Below are 15,713 nucleotides of genomic sequence, written 5' to 3'. Positions count from 1 at the left end.
ATCCTGTGCCCCAGTAGCTGAGCAACATGCAGTCACTCTCTTACCAGTAAGGCCAGCTCCAGCGGCTCCAAACAGGGATGCCATGACAGCAATTCCAGCAGTTGAACCTAAAGCAGCTGCCCCTGCACTTCCAATAACAGTAGCAGCTCCAGCAGCAACCAGAGGGGCAGCAAGACCCCCTGTCAAGCCTGAAGAGGGAATAAGTGAGATCATCAGTCTAATACCATGTACAAAAACCAAGCAGTCATTTTGCTGTGCTGCCTGAGTACTGCTAATTCTACTGAGATTGTAAATGGTGGCCTATTTTGCATCACCAATAAAGGGGGCTTTCTGAGACAACCCCCAGGCCCTGAATCTCTGCACGGACTGACTTCAGTAAATATGAAAAATAATTTAAAAGTCAAAGGAAGAATGTGTGGTAGGGTAAGCATTGCCCTATTTGCTTAGGACACACTGATGTAGTCACATATTACTCAAATTTGGCGTTGAAGATGTAATCATTGTATAACACAGGAGCATTAAAAGGGAAAGAATCTTTTAAGGATGACAGCCTCAGTTTGGTATTTTTCCCAGCTGACAACTCGGTCTTGTGATTTTACTCCATGCTGTGCACAAACCAATGCTCATTAACAAGCCAGCTCCGAGTGAGCTAGAGCGTGTCCCAGAAAAACATCATCTGAAATTTTCAGTCTCCTTTTTAGCATCTTTACACTGATCCTCCGCCATGCATTGAGAAGTGCTCCATCAGAGCCAATGGGTTTTCACTAGAATGACTTTTTCAGCTAATTCTTACAGTTTTATTTTTGTGTGGCTGAAGATACTTTCCATGCTTTTGAGAATTTTTTGGTTTTTGTTTTGTTTTGTATCTGAAGTGACATACTTTAGACTGGCAAAGAAAAGTAATGAACACTTTAAAGTTACAGCCTGGACTAAGAGGTATGTTGGCTCCTGTTGCTAAACGTGCAAGTCCGAACTGCCCTCCCTACCCCTATGCTGCACATGCAATTCAGGAGCAAGCCTCCAAAATGCCCAGAGCAGCCTCACCGATCACTGTTCCACCCCCGACGGTTGCCAAGCCGATCAGCAGGTATCTCTTCAGCTTCCTTCTTCTTTCCTTCTTTTTTCTTGAAACTTCTGCAGTTCTGCAAAGGAATTAGAACCACAGAAGCTGATGAAAAAGCCTGACAGTTAACAATGCTGCATTAAAATCTGCATATATTCTTCTCAACGTCATTTTCCAACTGGGAACAGTAGGAAAGTACCATGCAGGTGTGGACTGAGATAACACATTCAGATTTATGGGGATTGTCATAAAGCCACAGATTTAAATTGAAACAACTGAATTGCTCAGTAAAGCTAACAGATGTTACTTACTCAGAAAACACTTCCTAACAGGAGTGAAGCTTGTAAAAAAAAAAAAAAAAAAAAAAAGAAACAAAGTCAGAAACATTTCAATAACTTTATACTGCCTATGTGTCTTAAAATCTATTGCTGCTCTTAGAAGATGAAAACCATTTTTGCATTGTGCAGTTAATTGTTAATTCTGTGGGTCTAATGGAGAAGAACTGGTTCCTACATATGTGATGTGTTGGCAAACTGCATTGGAAAGACTTTCACCTCTAGACTGCAGACAACCTGCCAGGCTCATTTGGCCCATTTTAACTAGTTATTAGCTGTGAGATGCTGCAAAGTCTGGTCAGACTGAAGGCACGCATCCAAAATGAAGGCAAGCAGTGAAAGCTGGTGGGTGCAGCTCAAGACTTCTGCCTTCAGGGAAAGAACCTGACAAAAAGGAACGGTCTGTTGATACCAGAGAGGGGAATTCCAGATCCTGCACCCTCCAAATCCTCTCAGACACAAGTCTATTTCTAGGAATTCAGGGCTGAAAAAAAAAAAAAAAAGACATTTGGTCTGATTATGCATAAATTACTGCAACAAAGATGTTAACCTCTCTGATCACTGCACCATGCAGTTTGCAGTGCTCTGCCCAGTGCCAGCAAGGGATTCCCTACTGCCAGCAGGAGTGGCGTGTTCCTCCTGAACCAAACTAGTCACATGCCAATATTTACCACGTCAAGCCCCATCCTCTCTGCACTCTGTCAGCGTGTGCAGGAGCAAGATTTTACCTTGGGCACAAACGGCAGAGATGCTAAGACTGGGTTATCTCAGAGTAGCACTGATGCAGACTGGACATCACCGGGGTGATCTGCAGAACAGACACAAGGCAGTTCTTCACTGCTTCATTTATCATTAAAGTCACAGGTTGCTCCTACCAAAAGCTCACCCAGCACACAGCTGCGTGACAGTACGATGGGAGCTGCTTGATGTCCATTAAAAGAAAACCCTGAGCGCAGACAGGACTTTGAGCAGCAGTTGTGATATCATCAAGCCGGAAGGTAACTGCCACAACTGCCAGCTCTCACTTTTTAGGGCACAGCCTGCAGATCAGTTCCTTGAGGCTGTGAGCGCATTGGATCAGGGCTGGATGCAAGGACAGCAGGTTAAATAACGTCTGTGTCATGTAAATCCTACACCACCGTATATAGACCTTTGGCACTGATCAGATATTCCTAAATGAAAGCAACCCTGCAAATGTAAATGATTACTGTTGTAATCACTTATGCACCGATAACATTTTTTTTTTCTAATGGTGCAGTTCTGTGAAGCTTTCTGGTTTGGGTTGAGCAACAGAGCATCAAGAAATCTACATAAAATCCGCCACGACTTTTGTCCCCTTATATACCACACTTGTCCTAGAGACCCTATTACAGAGATAAAATAAATTCTTCCCTCTGACCGGTGCAGCTCTCCAATACACCTGGGAACATTCTGCTGAACGCTGAAGGTCACTGCCAGCTAGACCTACGAGCTGCTGTGTTTGATCCAGACTAAAGGCCAGATTCTCCAACTGTTCATAAACAAACCGAACAATGTTAGTATATAAAAAAAAAAAAATAGAATTCAGCCCTGAATCCCCTGAAAAGCACATTAGAGGACATAAAAAAGCATCCACCTTCTCCTTTCAGGAGCAAGAACTAAAATGAAAGTAGGCTAAAACCACGAGAAAGCCAAGTGGAAGTAGGACAAGTTGTTTCTACTACTAAAGAGAAGAGGGGTAATTTGTGCTAACAAACAAGACAGAAGCAAATTATTTTTCAACAGCATTCTCTATATTCAGCCGCTCTCTAATTACACATCACAATATAATAATATGGTAGTTATTAAACACAGTCATTAGTTCATTTGTCTGTGTGCATTTAAGGTACACTTTAACAGGCTTATCAGAAACAGGTAAATAAACCTAAAAGGAACAAATCATTTATTAGGCACTACATTCTCCTTCTCTCCTCTGTCTTTGGTTTATCTCTTACAAAAAATACTTTCAATTTCAGAGGAAAGTGTGAGAAACAGAGGATACTGGAATAAATTGCTTACAGAGTAAGTTTCATTCCAGCCTGCCTACGCAGTGGTTAATCGGGGCCCTTGAAACATGAGAACTTATCTTGCTTCCAAACTTGGATATTTTCTCTCTTAATCCTAACCTAATTGTGGATTTTCATTATCCATATAATTGCCTAATCCTTCCTGGAACCCTCTAAGCGCTCTGTAAGTTTGATAAAGGCAATTTTAGACGAGTCCCAAACAATACGCAGCTTTGTAAAACACAGCAGGAGGAGAAAGAAGCACGGTGGGTGAAATCCCTGCATTGCCAACGTCAATGGCAGAATTTCTACTGCCTTGCATGGCATGGAGAGTTTGTCTCCACGGTGATCCCCCAGAAAACACCGTGCGTTACCTCCACTCACACATTTTGTGGTTGCAAACAGAGCTGTTTGCAGAGCACAGCAGCGCAGCCTGCAACGGCTACATCTTCTGCAATTTGTGTGCAACCAAGTGCACTTCTGTGACTCCATGGTCAAGCCAGGATTTGGATACGCACTCATCTGTGCATGCAGTCGCCAATCTGAACACCTGGCTTTGGAAAAAAATGCTTCTGGAGTTCTTCAGACAGCTGCTGCTGACATCTAAGTAGGCAATATCCAGCAGTCTCCATTACACAGTCATTCATCAGCTTTTGTAGTCAATGGGTAGCCTTGGGCTGCAAACAGTAAGATCAAGAGAGCTGAAACGTGGCTAACCTGCATTTAGCTGCAACTTGGAACAATTTGGGTTATGCTCATAGAAAACCAGCTTGCTGTATGTCCTGTCTGAAGACAGTAAGCCAGCCTACATAGAGCTTTTAGCTGGCGTTGCTTTCTGTACATAACTGCTGCCAACTGCTTGTGACAGTCGCTTTCCTAATAGCTTCTGCATTACAGTTGTCACTCCATTACCAGGCTCCTTTTCTCCACTATGGCCATGCACTGCCCCTTCTGATACTCCTCTACCCTCAGTGAGCTTGGATTTGCAGCTTCTTGACTGAACCACAAACCACATTTAGAGAAATGGTATAGGTGGGATTCCAGATCATTTTCCAGTGATGACAAGCAGCATGCATACATGTTAGCGAGCAACTGGTATCCTATTTTCCAGTTTCCCACAGAACTGTGTACAAAAGAGAGGTTCATACCTGCAAGTCAGAACCTGTTTGGCACCAGTAAGATGGATTTAAGAGTTTGGAGCATTGTCCTAGAGGCGACCATACTCAACATGTAACTTTGCACCTGCTGGGCCACAAGCCAACCTGTCCACAGTAGCAAAGGCGAGAGCAAAAGCTTCTGTTACAAGTATCAATAAAAAAACGCCTAAGCAGAAGGTGCCAAAAACCTGGTTGGTAGTTGCTGCTTTTCCAAAACCTCTTGCAGTGGATGGTCAGAGCTGGAAGGATACTAAGCAGAGTCATTATATAACCCTCTGCCCCAAATCTGTGAGGTCAAAGCAGCGATGAGGTTATGTTCCCTTTCCTTTCCCAGTTGTGCCCTAACTCTAAAACAAACAAAGGGTCATCCCTGCCCTGCAAATCTCAGCCCTGTGCTAGTTTTGGTACTGCAACAATGAATGTGTTTGCACTGCGGTCTTGGGCTGCTCTCATTGTGAAGGTTTTATTTTCCTGCTTTTACCTAACAGTTATTTCCATGGCTGCGAGGTGGGCCACTAAACAAAGAGCAAGGTTGAAATCTACGGTTTTTGCCACACCAGGTATGCACAAAAACCACCGAGATAGCTACAGCGTTTAAAAACCACACTCCTAAGTACGCAGTGCAGCTTTGCAGTCACTCCTGCCACTATCAGACAAACTGCTATTTTTTGGGGCTGCACTGCGGTCCATTTCAGGAGCCACAGTCCAGACAACAGAGAATTAGGTCCTAGAGCATTTTAGCAAACACCGCCCCACCCTCAGATGCGTGTTGTCCCACGCTGCATGCCCCGGATGGAGTTTATTTTCACAACCCATGGCAAAACAGTGCCCATTAGCACCAACCCTTGCTCCTGCACTACAAATGGTGCTCTGTCTAGCAGTACGTGATCTTTGAGATTATTTTGACTTTCCCTTTTTACAGTGCGCTATAAAGTTAAGCTTTATTTAAATAAAGCCATAATGGAAAGGTACCTGTCACATGCTGAACGCCATGGGAATGTCTGAACATGTACTGCGTCAGAGACATCGATTAAAGTTAATCTCATAACGTGTTTGCTGACAAACACAAATATTCAACGGTTACTTGAAAGTCCACTGCAGACATCTTTACTGTTTTTATATGGCTAAACCTTCACACAGTTCATGCCTCGCAAGCAAAGTAAAAACATTACTCTGAGTATAATGCCAACTTTGGGGCTGTTTTCCGTGTAAGAACTTGCAATTAATAGGCTTAATCTTACATCAATTACACAGAATTAGTAGTCAGGCATTCAATGGCCCACAGGTATCTAAAGATGGCAGATGGTTGCCCTCAGAGATCTGTCTCCAATAGGAGTTAGCTGTCTCTTAAATAGGCACAGAAAAGGCCAGATCCATAGAAAATCAGCAGCTGAGGATCGAACCCTGAAATTTTATACAAACTTGATTCTGCATGAAGCATTACTGCAGAGATGTGAGTTAGGCTGAAACTGAACAATGAGAGACAGCCTGGCTTTAGGGCTCAGGCCCTTCATTTGTTGACATTGACCAGTTCCCTTCTATTAAGCAGAGTAAAGAAAAAAAAATCCAAATTCTGTGCTGGTCACCAAGCATGCAGCCTGTTTGCCTTTCAGCTTTATGGTTCCTTCAAGATGGTCCAATCCACCTGTAAATCTGTTTGGTTCTATCTAAGGAATACTGGGCCAAGAGATAAGAAATACAAGCTCATTATGATGCATTTAAGCATAATCTATGGTCTAGAAGACAAAACTGAAACAAGGATGTGAGGCAGTTTGGTGCAGAGGAGCTCTAATCAGCTCGCAAGGTTGGGTCACAACTCTGATTTTAAGAGTGCTGAGCTTTCATGGTTCTCGGTGCAGTCGAAGTGCTGTGAGGGCTCTGCAGCTCTTATCAAGCCATAAATGATTAAGTTAAGAACCAAGGGGAGCATGATCAGAGACTGAACTTAGGCACAATCATTGATTCTAGACTTTCAAGCAGCAGCAGTGTTTTTTCATCCCATAGCCAACTGAATTGTTCTTACTCTGACTCTTCCTCTTTTTGTTCCTTCAGGCTCTCAAGCAGTGATTCCTCCAGGGCCTCCAGCTCCTCCAAGGGAATCCTCAGCAGCCAGATAATGCGGCAGATCAACACTCTTGCTCGAGCATCATAGTACCCTTAAACACAGGGAAGCCCAGGAAATTAAATCAGTCTTCATCACACCAGATTAAATAGCAAGTGGTACACCCAGCTGTGCTAGAGAACCGTATCCCACGCAAGCACAGCTCCGACCCTCGGGCCCTCTTTCTCTTTCATGTGTTTAAAACTATTATTCTCTAGAGAAGAGAGCTCTAGGTGGAAAATCCTCCCCCCTGCAAACCTCATCCTTTCAGCAGTCGCTGTCCCTGGTGGCTGTGGTTTAACTCAGCAGGCGGCTCAGCACCACACAGGCATTCGCTCACTGCCCCCAAGTGGGATCGAGGAAAGAATGGGAAAAAAGGTAAAACTTGTGGGTTGAGATAAAGACAGCTTAATAGAACAGGAAAAGAAGGGGAAAATAATAGTAATAATGATAAAAAAAATATATACAAAATAAGCGATGCACAATGCAACTGTTCACCACCTGCTGACTGATACCCAGCCAGACCCCGAGCAGCAGCCTCTCCCCCCCACCAGCCAACTCCCCCCATTTATTGCTCTGCGTGACACCGCACGGTGGGGGACATTTGGCCAGTTTGGGTCAGCTGTCCTGGCCGTCCCCTCCCAGCTCCTGGTGCACCCCCAGCCTCCTCGCTGGCAGGGCAGCACAAGGTGCTGAAAGCCATCTGTGTGCTATCCACGTAATTCTCATCCTACATCCAAAACCTACGTACCAGCTCCTAAGAAGAAAATTAACTCTATCCCAGCTGAAACCAGGACTCAGGTAATTGCCAACAAGGCAGGTCTCAAATCTTTTGGTCTTCTTCTCCAACAGAGGCCTTTGGGCTTTGGAGAGACCGGATTTCTCTTCTTGACATCGAAATGTTGCAGCAAGACCAGTCCTGACTGGTGATATCAAACACGTCACACACAGGCAACGTGGCACAGAACATCTCAGGTACGCACTGGTGCAAGATATGTCCTATTCTACAACTACACCTTCATAAAGCTTTATGCTCAATCGATCTTGTTGGCAACAAGAGGGACTCTGGAGTTTTGAACCACCTAGAAGCATGGGGTGACTTCAGTCCCGTGTAGCACTGATGATTGTTTGCATTTATTCCTCACCGCATGAGATGCAGGAGTGGACATTGCACTAAAACAACATCTGATATGATTACTCCCAGGCTTATAATTACATGTACTTTAAAAAAAAAAAAAAAAAAAAAAAAAAAAAAACACACAAACAATAGTTTAAATTTAATAGATTTTAAAATGTTGCATGCCAACTCTTTAGTTTTTAATGTGTTTCTCTCGGTAGCATCTGCTGCTTGCTGAGAGCGGGCTTCTGTAAAGGGTTCTTGGTGCACTCCAGGATGGAAAACACAACAGTGTTTCTGGGGTTGGGTTAAGATACCTGTAGGACAGAACTACAAAGAAGAGTTCTGATATCTGCTGCACATAGATCAAATACAGCCTTCAGCAATTTGTTAAGGTTGTTTATTTATTACCATCATTACCAAGATACCAAAATACTTCAGGAGGCTTTAATCAGGCCACTTTTAAAATTTGTGCTGAGTCGAGAACTAAGGCTAGGATTTATCTTCACCTCATCCCTGACGTGCCACATCATGCAAGTCTGAGCAGGTGTCTTAAGAAGCAGCCTTCCTGCTCCCTGCCTGCTAATGCACAACTTTGCTTTCTACTCAGCCAGCCTGGCAGTAATTCAGTAAGGCTTGAAAATCTATTTGTTTTAAGTTCCAGCTTAGCAAAATAAGCAATTTTGCAATAACTGACGCGTCAATTTTCCATTAAAAATAAAACAAGAACAAAAGCAGTACTTTGTTCTCAACTGAAACAGGCTCATCAACAACCAGCGAGTGCTTTCCTGTATGAACAGCCTACAGCACAGGGGTTTTAAAAAATGCAGGTTGTGATAATAAACAGGCTTCTTTTCAAAATGAAGATTTTGTTCAGAAGGCAGTCTTTATTTCATGATTTTTATCAGACTAATCAACGTTACGGATTGTAAACCAGAATTTTGTTTTATGTGTGGTACAGTATACACATAAAGTCACATTTACTCAGAATAGGCTTCACACTAAACACACCAGAATTTATTCCCTGAATATATATTTTTTTTCCTTTTAGACAACAAGTGGCACACAGAAGATTTGTGGGGCTGAAATTTTCGTAACAGCTTCACTGCCCTCCTCAAGGAAGAAGAGGCCCCTAGAAGGGCTGAAGAATAAAGTCTCCCACCCAGGTATTTAATTTCAAAACTTTTTTTTTTATCAACACATACAATTGCATGCTAATACACGATATGTGAAGCTAAGAAGGTGAATGATTGTTCAATTTTTAACGGGTATTATTAATCATTCCTGTTACAATAACTGCCTTTCCTGCAGTGGACATAGGTAAGAGCGTGCTGCTTTTGCTAGAAATGAAGCTAGGATAAAGCAGGACGGGCTGGTACCCTGAGCTTTTTGAGCATTGTAAAGTATCAGATATGAACTCACCGATATTATTCTTATAAAGAACAAAAGCTGAATAAACTTACCATCTCTAAGAGAGAAGGACAAAAGATCCTGAAAAGACAAAAAAAAAACAATTCCAGTTAAAAGTGAAGATGTACACCTAGATGTATTAAAATGGAGGCATGAAAACCAATCGGACCATGATTAAATTAGTGCAGCACGTCCACTCCTAAATGTGGGATGACAGCAAACTGTAACTGAATGGAGCAGAACAGAGCAAGGCCAAATGCTTCCAGCACAAATTGTGCCTATGCGGGTACAAATGGCTGGAGGAGTAGATCAGCACAGGATGGGAGGGCAGCACCTGCTTGGTACATGCTGAAGTAGACCGTAGTTTTTGTTACTAGCACTTGTGTTACCCCACGATTACACAGGACTTTAAATTTGGGAGGAACCAAGCTCTAAGCCTCTCCTACTGCTCTAACATCTTCTGTTCTTCCAGTTACATGTGCTGTATTTTCAACAGGAATAGGTTTGAATGATACTCAGAGGGATCAGTGGCCCCTCTTTGGCATTCTGGGAATTCGTAGCTCTACGCAGTAAAGCTGAACTGGCACAAAGTTCTTTTGGATTAAGCACTCAAAAATACAAATCTCAGAATTTATCTGTAAAAAGATTGAGGGACTGTGTTGGCTTTTCATGGGGAAAAAAATGGAAAAACAGATCAATCCAATAGAAGGCTTCTGTGGACATATCCATGAAAAGAGGTCAGTGTTCTTTAAATGAGAAGTCCTAATGAACGAGGTAGTGTTTTTACTGCTTTGTTCTCCTCTTTTGTCACTGAATAACTGAATAAAGTTTAAGTTCTTTATGTAACTACAACGTTAAGCACTAGCTCAGTCTAGCTACTTCCCTCTCCTACACACACAAAAGTGAAGCCGAATTTTACAGAGAATCCTCAGCCCTTTGGGAACACAAGAAGCACCGCCAAAGATGTAGGATGCTGCCAAGCAGTTTATGATTATTATTCCCATAAGCCCCTAAGCAAAATTTGTATCATAAAAATGTCTCTAATCATTTCCCTACTGCACAAGAAGTGTAGAGCAGAGAACAAGTCAATCTTAACCTAGTCCTACTAGAACAGAAGCAAACTGTAGGTATTACCCACTCCAAAGGGAGTGTCTGGACTCTGAAAATCATTTTAACATGAGGGGAGTCTACTACTTCATAAAGGAGAACAGAGAATTTCCACAGGACCAGATAAACCAGAAGACCAGGGCAGCTGGATGTATGCATCAGACTGGATGCTTTCTCACAAGGTACAGCCCTAAAACCTTTGCTCCATCGCTGACGAGTGTTTACACACAACAGCTTTCTCCAGACGTGTTGCTCAGGCACCTGCAGGCACACAACTGGTCAAGTGCTCTTCTGCTAAATCCCTGGGTGGCTGCTCCCAGCCACAGAGAAAGCTGCCTCTGCTTTCCTGCCCTGCAAGCATCTCCGGCAGGTTCTGCTGAGCTGGGCTCAGCACAAAGCAGTCACCACCACATCATCCTGCATCCCAGCAGCTGGAGCACTCACCCGTGAAAAGGAAAGTCCTGGCTTATCTCCAGCCTACAAATAACTGTTGTCATTTAAGTTAAGCACCGAATCAGGTCTCCTCTGCTCCCCTCAGTCACCCCACTGCAGAAGAAAAAGGGCCTCAGCCACAATTCCTACTCCGTGCATGCATACTGCTCCCCCAGCTGTTGTTTTCTCCAGACTACCACAGGCAGCCTCCTGAAGAGGGCTGCATTTTGCTCAGAGCCCGTTTATAGGCAGCAAATGCTCCCCAGGTGTTGCAAAGGGAGCCACAGGTCACAGCTCAGGCTCCATACAGGCCACCCAGCGTACAAGGTGGCACCCAATGGCAAAGAAACTCCTTCAAAAATCCGGCCTAAGCATTTAGGTATGTGTGGTTCAAAAGGTGAGAGATGGATGTGGGTAATCAGGTGATAAACAAACTACTCTTCCATTGCATCAGTGACCATTAACATACTCAGCTCTTCCTAATTGCTTAAGGCTTTGCACGTACTGCTGGGTAGTCATCTGGAATCCAATCAGCACTGATTAGATTAGTTTACAAGTAGTGTCTCTCTCTGCAGTTGTTGTGATGTTTCATTTTGAAGCGGAGGTGGTTTTAATTTCTCTGTGGACTCTGAAGACTACCACACATGCGAATGAGTGAAACCTTACAAAGAAAGGAAGACAATCGTTATTTGGAGTCTTTGCCATGCACTGCTACAAGTTCAAAACGGATTTCCTCAACAACAGAAAGTTTCCAATCCATACTGCAGTGCCTCTGAGGGGGGGAGGAAAGAAAAAAAAAAAAAAACACAGGGCAAAAACCACAGGGCATTGTAAATGTGTTCAGAGAAAAAAATAAATAAATAAAGATTTGTAAGAACTTTCAATGTTTTCTCACCTATCATAAGGAAACAAAAGTGGGCAAAGTCAACTTCTTTCCCTCCCTTTTGTTGTCACTAAATGTAAATAGAAGTATTCCTAACCAACAGGAATCACTGCTTTCTCCTACCACACCCACAACCTGTTTGTTACAACTCCTGTTGTCTAGAAAGGATTCAATTACCCAACATTTGCATGGATTAGTCACCTGCAATGAATGCAAACAAAGACAAAAATTCACAGGCCTCGAATATTCAATGAATCAGTGGTGAGCTCATCTCCAGTCTCCTGGCCATGCATCATCTCCTCAGCACCTCTGAGGTGGAGGGAGTCAGAAATGCAGGCAGCAGTGCTGGCAGGACCCTGCCACTGAGCACACTGAACAATTTGAGGGTGTTCTTGTAACAACCAGGTAAATAAAAGCAGCTGAATGTAAAGAAGCAATACTACCATAAAGCAACAGATGAAGAATTACCAAGGCTTTGTCCCACAGCGTGTTTATTTTCAGGTAACAAGGACAAAGCTCATCTCAGTGGGGTACCTTTAGGTTGCCAACGACATCCTGCAAGACTCTTGTGCCCTGCTCTGTGACAACTGTTAATTGTGTATCATTTTGACTGAAGGGATCACTTTGCATATATACATGACTGCCTAAGATCCAGCTGGTGAGGTATTAGACTGGTAACTACTCCTGGTCTTTGCTTTCAACTAATCAAAGAATCATTATCTACGGCTTCTGTGTTCCACCTGGAACCATGATAAGTACCTCAGTTCTCGTAAGATATTGCACAATCCCACTGACCCGGAGCCCCTTTTGTAAAAGCACATGGAGCCCTCATGCAGGATAAGCTCTAAGCAAGCACAAGTTAATTTTTGCCACAGTTTCACCCTTAATAAACTCGCAGCTATGCAGGAAGATTTGCCTTACTCTAGAAAATTCATCCTGGAGTAGACAGAACCAGGGAAAAAAGCCTGGGAACTACCAGGCCATCTAGATATAGAGAGACCCAAGAATAGATTTATTCTGAGCAAACAACATCAAAAGAGCTTTGAGAAGATCTGTCCTAGCTGACTAATTAACTACACTTAGATTGCCAAGCTATTTTGAGCCTTGTAACATAGGGATGTTTGGGGCAGACCCTTTTAAGGACTGCCTAGGAGACACAAAAGAAGGCTGAGATAATGGGAGTTGGTCGTGACCGAGGAAGATCCCTCCTGTCATATCTTTACTCACACAGCCTTGCTCTTGCATCTCTTGCTCCATCAGGTTGTCATTGCTGAAGGTGAGTGTGTGCTAACCATTACTCACCACCAGCGTACCAGCTGCTCTCAGGATGCCTCACCACTTCCTTGTGTACCGGAGCTCGGTGACCGTGGCCACAGCGTGGCTGGCAGCAATAGCTCTTCGCCCTCCAAGGCACACATAACGTGAGAGCAAATGAGGAGATATCTTCCACAGCTGAGACTCTGAAGCAAAGGTGAATGCCACCAAAATGCGTACTCTCTTATCTTTACGTCAGCTCGAACATCAGAACATTACGGCTTCAGCCTCAATAACGCTTTATCAATGAAAGAAAGAAGGACCTGTAACTTTTTCCTTCCAGCCAAAGCTGACTCTGGAGAAAAGACTGGGAACTGTGCTCTTTGGAGCACCCTCTGTGCTGCAGAACACTAGCTCTGCCTGTACCAGCAGTCTTTCTGCCTGGTTCTCAAATATGTAGAGGTATTTTGTATTACAGGGAGAGGAACCTTAAGCTGTGTAAAAGCTGGAGGATCTGGCCCCCTACACTCAAGCTACCCATGCGTATACACATTTCTCTGCTGCTACAAAATCCCCCTCGTTCAGAGTAGGGTGAAAGGTCTCTTAAACATACAAAAACTCAGGCCTAGCACGTTCAGTGTTTCACCGAAATCCACAGAATGTCGGTATGAATCAAAAACACTGCAGGAGTACAGTCAAAGCAAAAAGGCTGATGGTTCTCTGTAGAGCAAAGGCGTCAAAGACAAAATGTTAATTCAGCAGGAACTGCATCTCACGGTCATCACTTCCGTGAGCTGTTAATGGACAGAGAGAGTGCCAGCCACACAGAAGCACACGCGTACCAGAAACCCAAGTTTTACTTCCCTGACTGTACAAGCAGAACTTCCACTGCAAACAGACACCCAGGAAAAATCTTCTTTGCAAAAGCAAACAAGGACAAGGGCAACGCATGGACTTACTTGGATAATGACAACAGGATTATCTTTCAAGATGGGATCCTTCAGCAAAAGCTGGGCAAAAGTTTCTGTGCCCTCACCTCCTAAGCCACTGGCAAATGCTGTCATGGCAGGTAAGACAGCATCAGGCAGGTCCAGCCATTTCACCAAACCATCTATGAATTCTGTTCTGAAGGAGCTGCAAGGCAACAGAGGAGGTTAAGGCCCTGTAACTGGATGTTTTTGCAAGCTTTCAGTGGTCTCTGCTTTCAAATGCTGATCTATTGCCGTTCACACAAAAATCAAAGCATGCTAAGAAGTCAACAGAAGGTGAGCTTCTCACAAACAAGCTTGCTAAACAAAGAAGAAAGCAATCAGGATGAGGCCAGACCTTTTTTCAAGACATGCTTTGAAGCTTGCTGTATTAAGGGATGCAATTTGTGCTGAAGTACAAAAGTCCTAAAAGGTGTAACAGAAAGTCAGTATGATTAAGGAAATAGTTGAGAAAACACCTAATGTCAATGTGTCCTTTACATTTCAACAGGCTTCAGAAGAACACCAGCAAGGAAACGGCAGGAAAACATCAATGCCAGCAATCAGTCTGCAGAGCAGTCAGGTCTTACAGACTCAGTTTTGTGTCACCTTCACTAATTTGAGCATTCATCTTCGTGAAGAGACCCAGAGCTAAAAGAATCTTCAAATCCTGTACCTTTGGAGACCCCAAACAGAGCGGTATGCCGACACCAGCTTGGTCTGAGCTGCTACCCAAAAGCCACCTCCTTTGCTCGTCCCCATGTGCCCACGTGTAGTACCTTTGCTCTTTTTCGGGGAACAGCCCTGCTAAGGATATCCCACAAAGTGCTGCGTAGGCGAATCTTCCAGGTTCCCCCAGCTGCTGGCTCAGAAGCACACACGAGTCCTTTTCGCCTGCCTGCTCAGCCCCGCTATGCTGTTTCGAAGTCCAACTTTTCCACTTCTCTTCTGCAGCCATTTCTACCTGCAAGTTCAAAGAAGAAAAAGGAGGAAAAAAAAAATTAAAACCAGGAAGCAAGGAGACAAAAAAGCTTTTTCACTGCCACACTTGCTGGTGTAGAGTAAGCAGGCCCGTCAAAGTCCATCTGGTGCATCCTGCTGCAATGTGATGCTGTGATCAAAACCTACAACAGGAGGCCTTCCGTTCACCAGCTCTTAAATTTCTGCACAAAATGAGTTGACAGTACTTCTCACAGAAAAAGGAGAAGTCCTCTTCAAGGTGCAAAGAGACTGGGCTCCACTCAGCCATATCATTCACGTGTTTACTGCAAAAATAGCACGGAGAATAAGAGGTCTGAACCTCGTGCAGGGACCAGTACGGCTGCCTGGGAAATAATTTGCCTCTCTCCTCCTCAACCCAAACTGCTCCTCTGTTCATTTTCCTGACGGTGTTATAAGGTTGAGTCCAGCCACAGCCTCTGATTAGAAAGACTTTTAACGGGACTGCTTATTTCCCATGGCCCTTTCTGTGCTTTGCTTATAATATTCTCTGAACTGTGCAACCCACCACTGCATTTCCCAAAACATAACATGCCCACACCACACGGGCCTTGAGCTGGGCCAAAATATTATCTTGGGGAGCACAGAAGCGTTTGCACCTTTTGATTACGAGCTTCCAACCGAACTGCTCAGAACTGCTCCCAGGAGCCCCCCTTGTTATACAGGGAGGCCTGGCTGCCAACACAGGCAGCTAACAGAGCTGAGGGAAACCAGGCAGACACCACCACATTTCATGATTTAATTTAGGTAAGAGCCTGCTCCAAACCTCACTTACATCGCTGGGAAGTTCTACCGACCTCATCAGGACTTGATCAGTTTCCCAAGGGCAAACTGTGCATTTTGCTTTCTGCTTGCTCTTAGAT

At 43.9% G+C, this 15,713-nt stretch overlaps 1 protein-coding gene across 3 annotated transcripts in view; it reads right to left on the bottom strand.

The window, feature by feature from the left end:
• TMCO4 (transmembrane and coiled-coil domains 4) overlaps positions 1-15,713 on the bottom strand; it is a 43,200-nt gene that overhangs the window by 25,162 nt on the left and 2,325 nt on the right. For all 3 annotated transcript variants that reach the window (XR_014318896.1, XM_082776760.1, XM_082776759.1), the window contains 6 exons: positions 14,631-14,815; positions 13,843-14,017; positions 9,261-9,288; positions 6,603-6,735; positions 1,045-1,142; positions 45-188 (listed from right to left, as the gene is read on the bottom strand). Coding sequence is in view for 2 of the 3 variants with exons in the window: in XM_082776760.1 (XP_082632886.1) it covers positions 45-188; positions 1,045-1,142; positions 6,603-6,735; positions 9,261-9,288; positions 13,843-14,017; positions 14,631-14,809 (757 nt within the window). In the remaining variant the exon portion in view is untranslated. The remainder of the gene's footprint in view (positions 1-44; positions 189-1,044; positions 1,143-6,602; positions 6,736-9,260; positions 9,289-13,842; positions 14,018-14,630; positions 14,816-15,713) is intronic.

Source organism: Aythya marila (genome assembly GCF_965140915.1).
Source record: "Aythya marila genome assembly, chromosome: 21".
Classification (NCBI taxonomy): domain Eukaryota; kingdom Metazoa; phylum Chordata; class Aves; order Anseriformes; family Anatidae; genus Aythya; species Aythya marila.
Note: the sequence above shows the minus strand (reverse complement) of the source record. Positions and strands in the feature narration are given on the sequence as shown.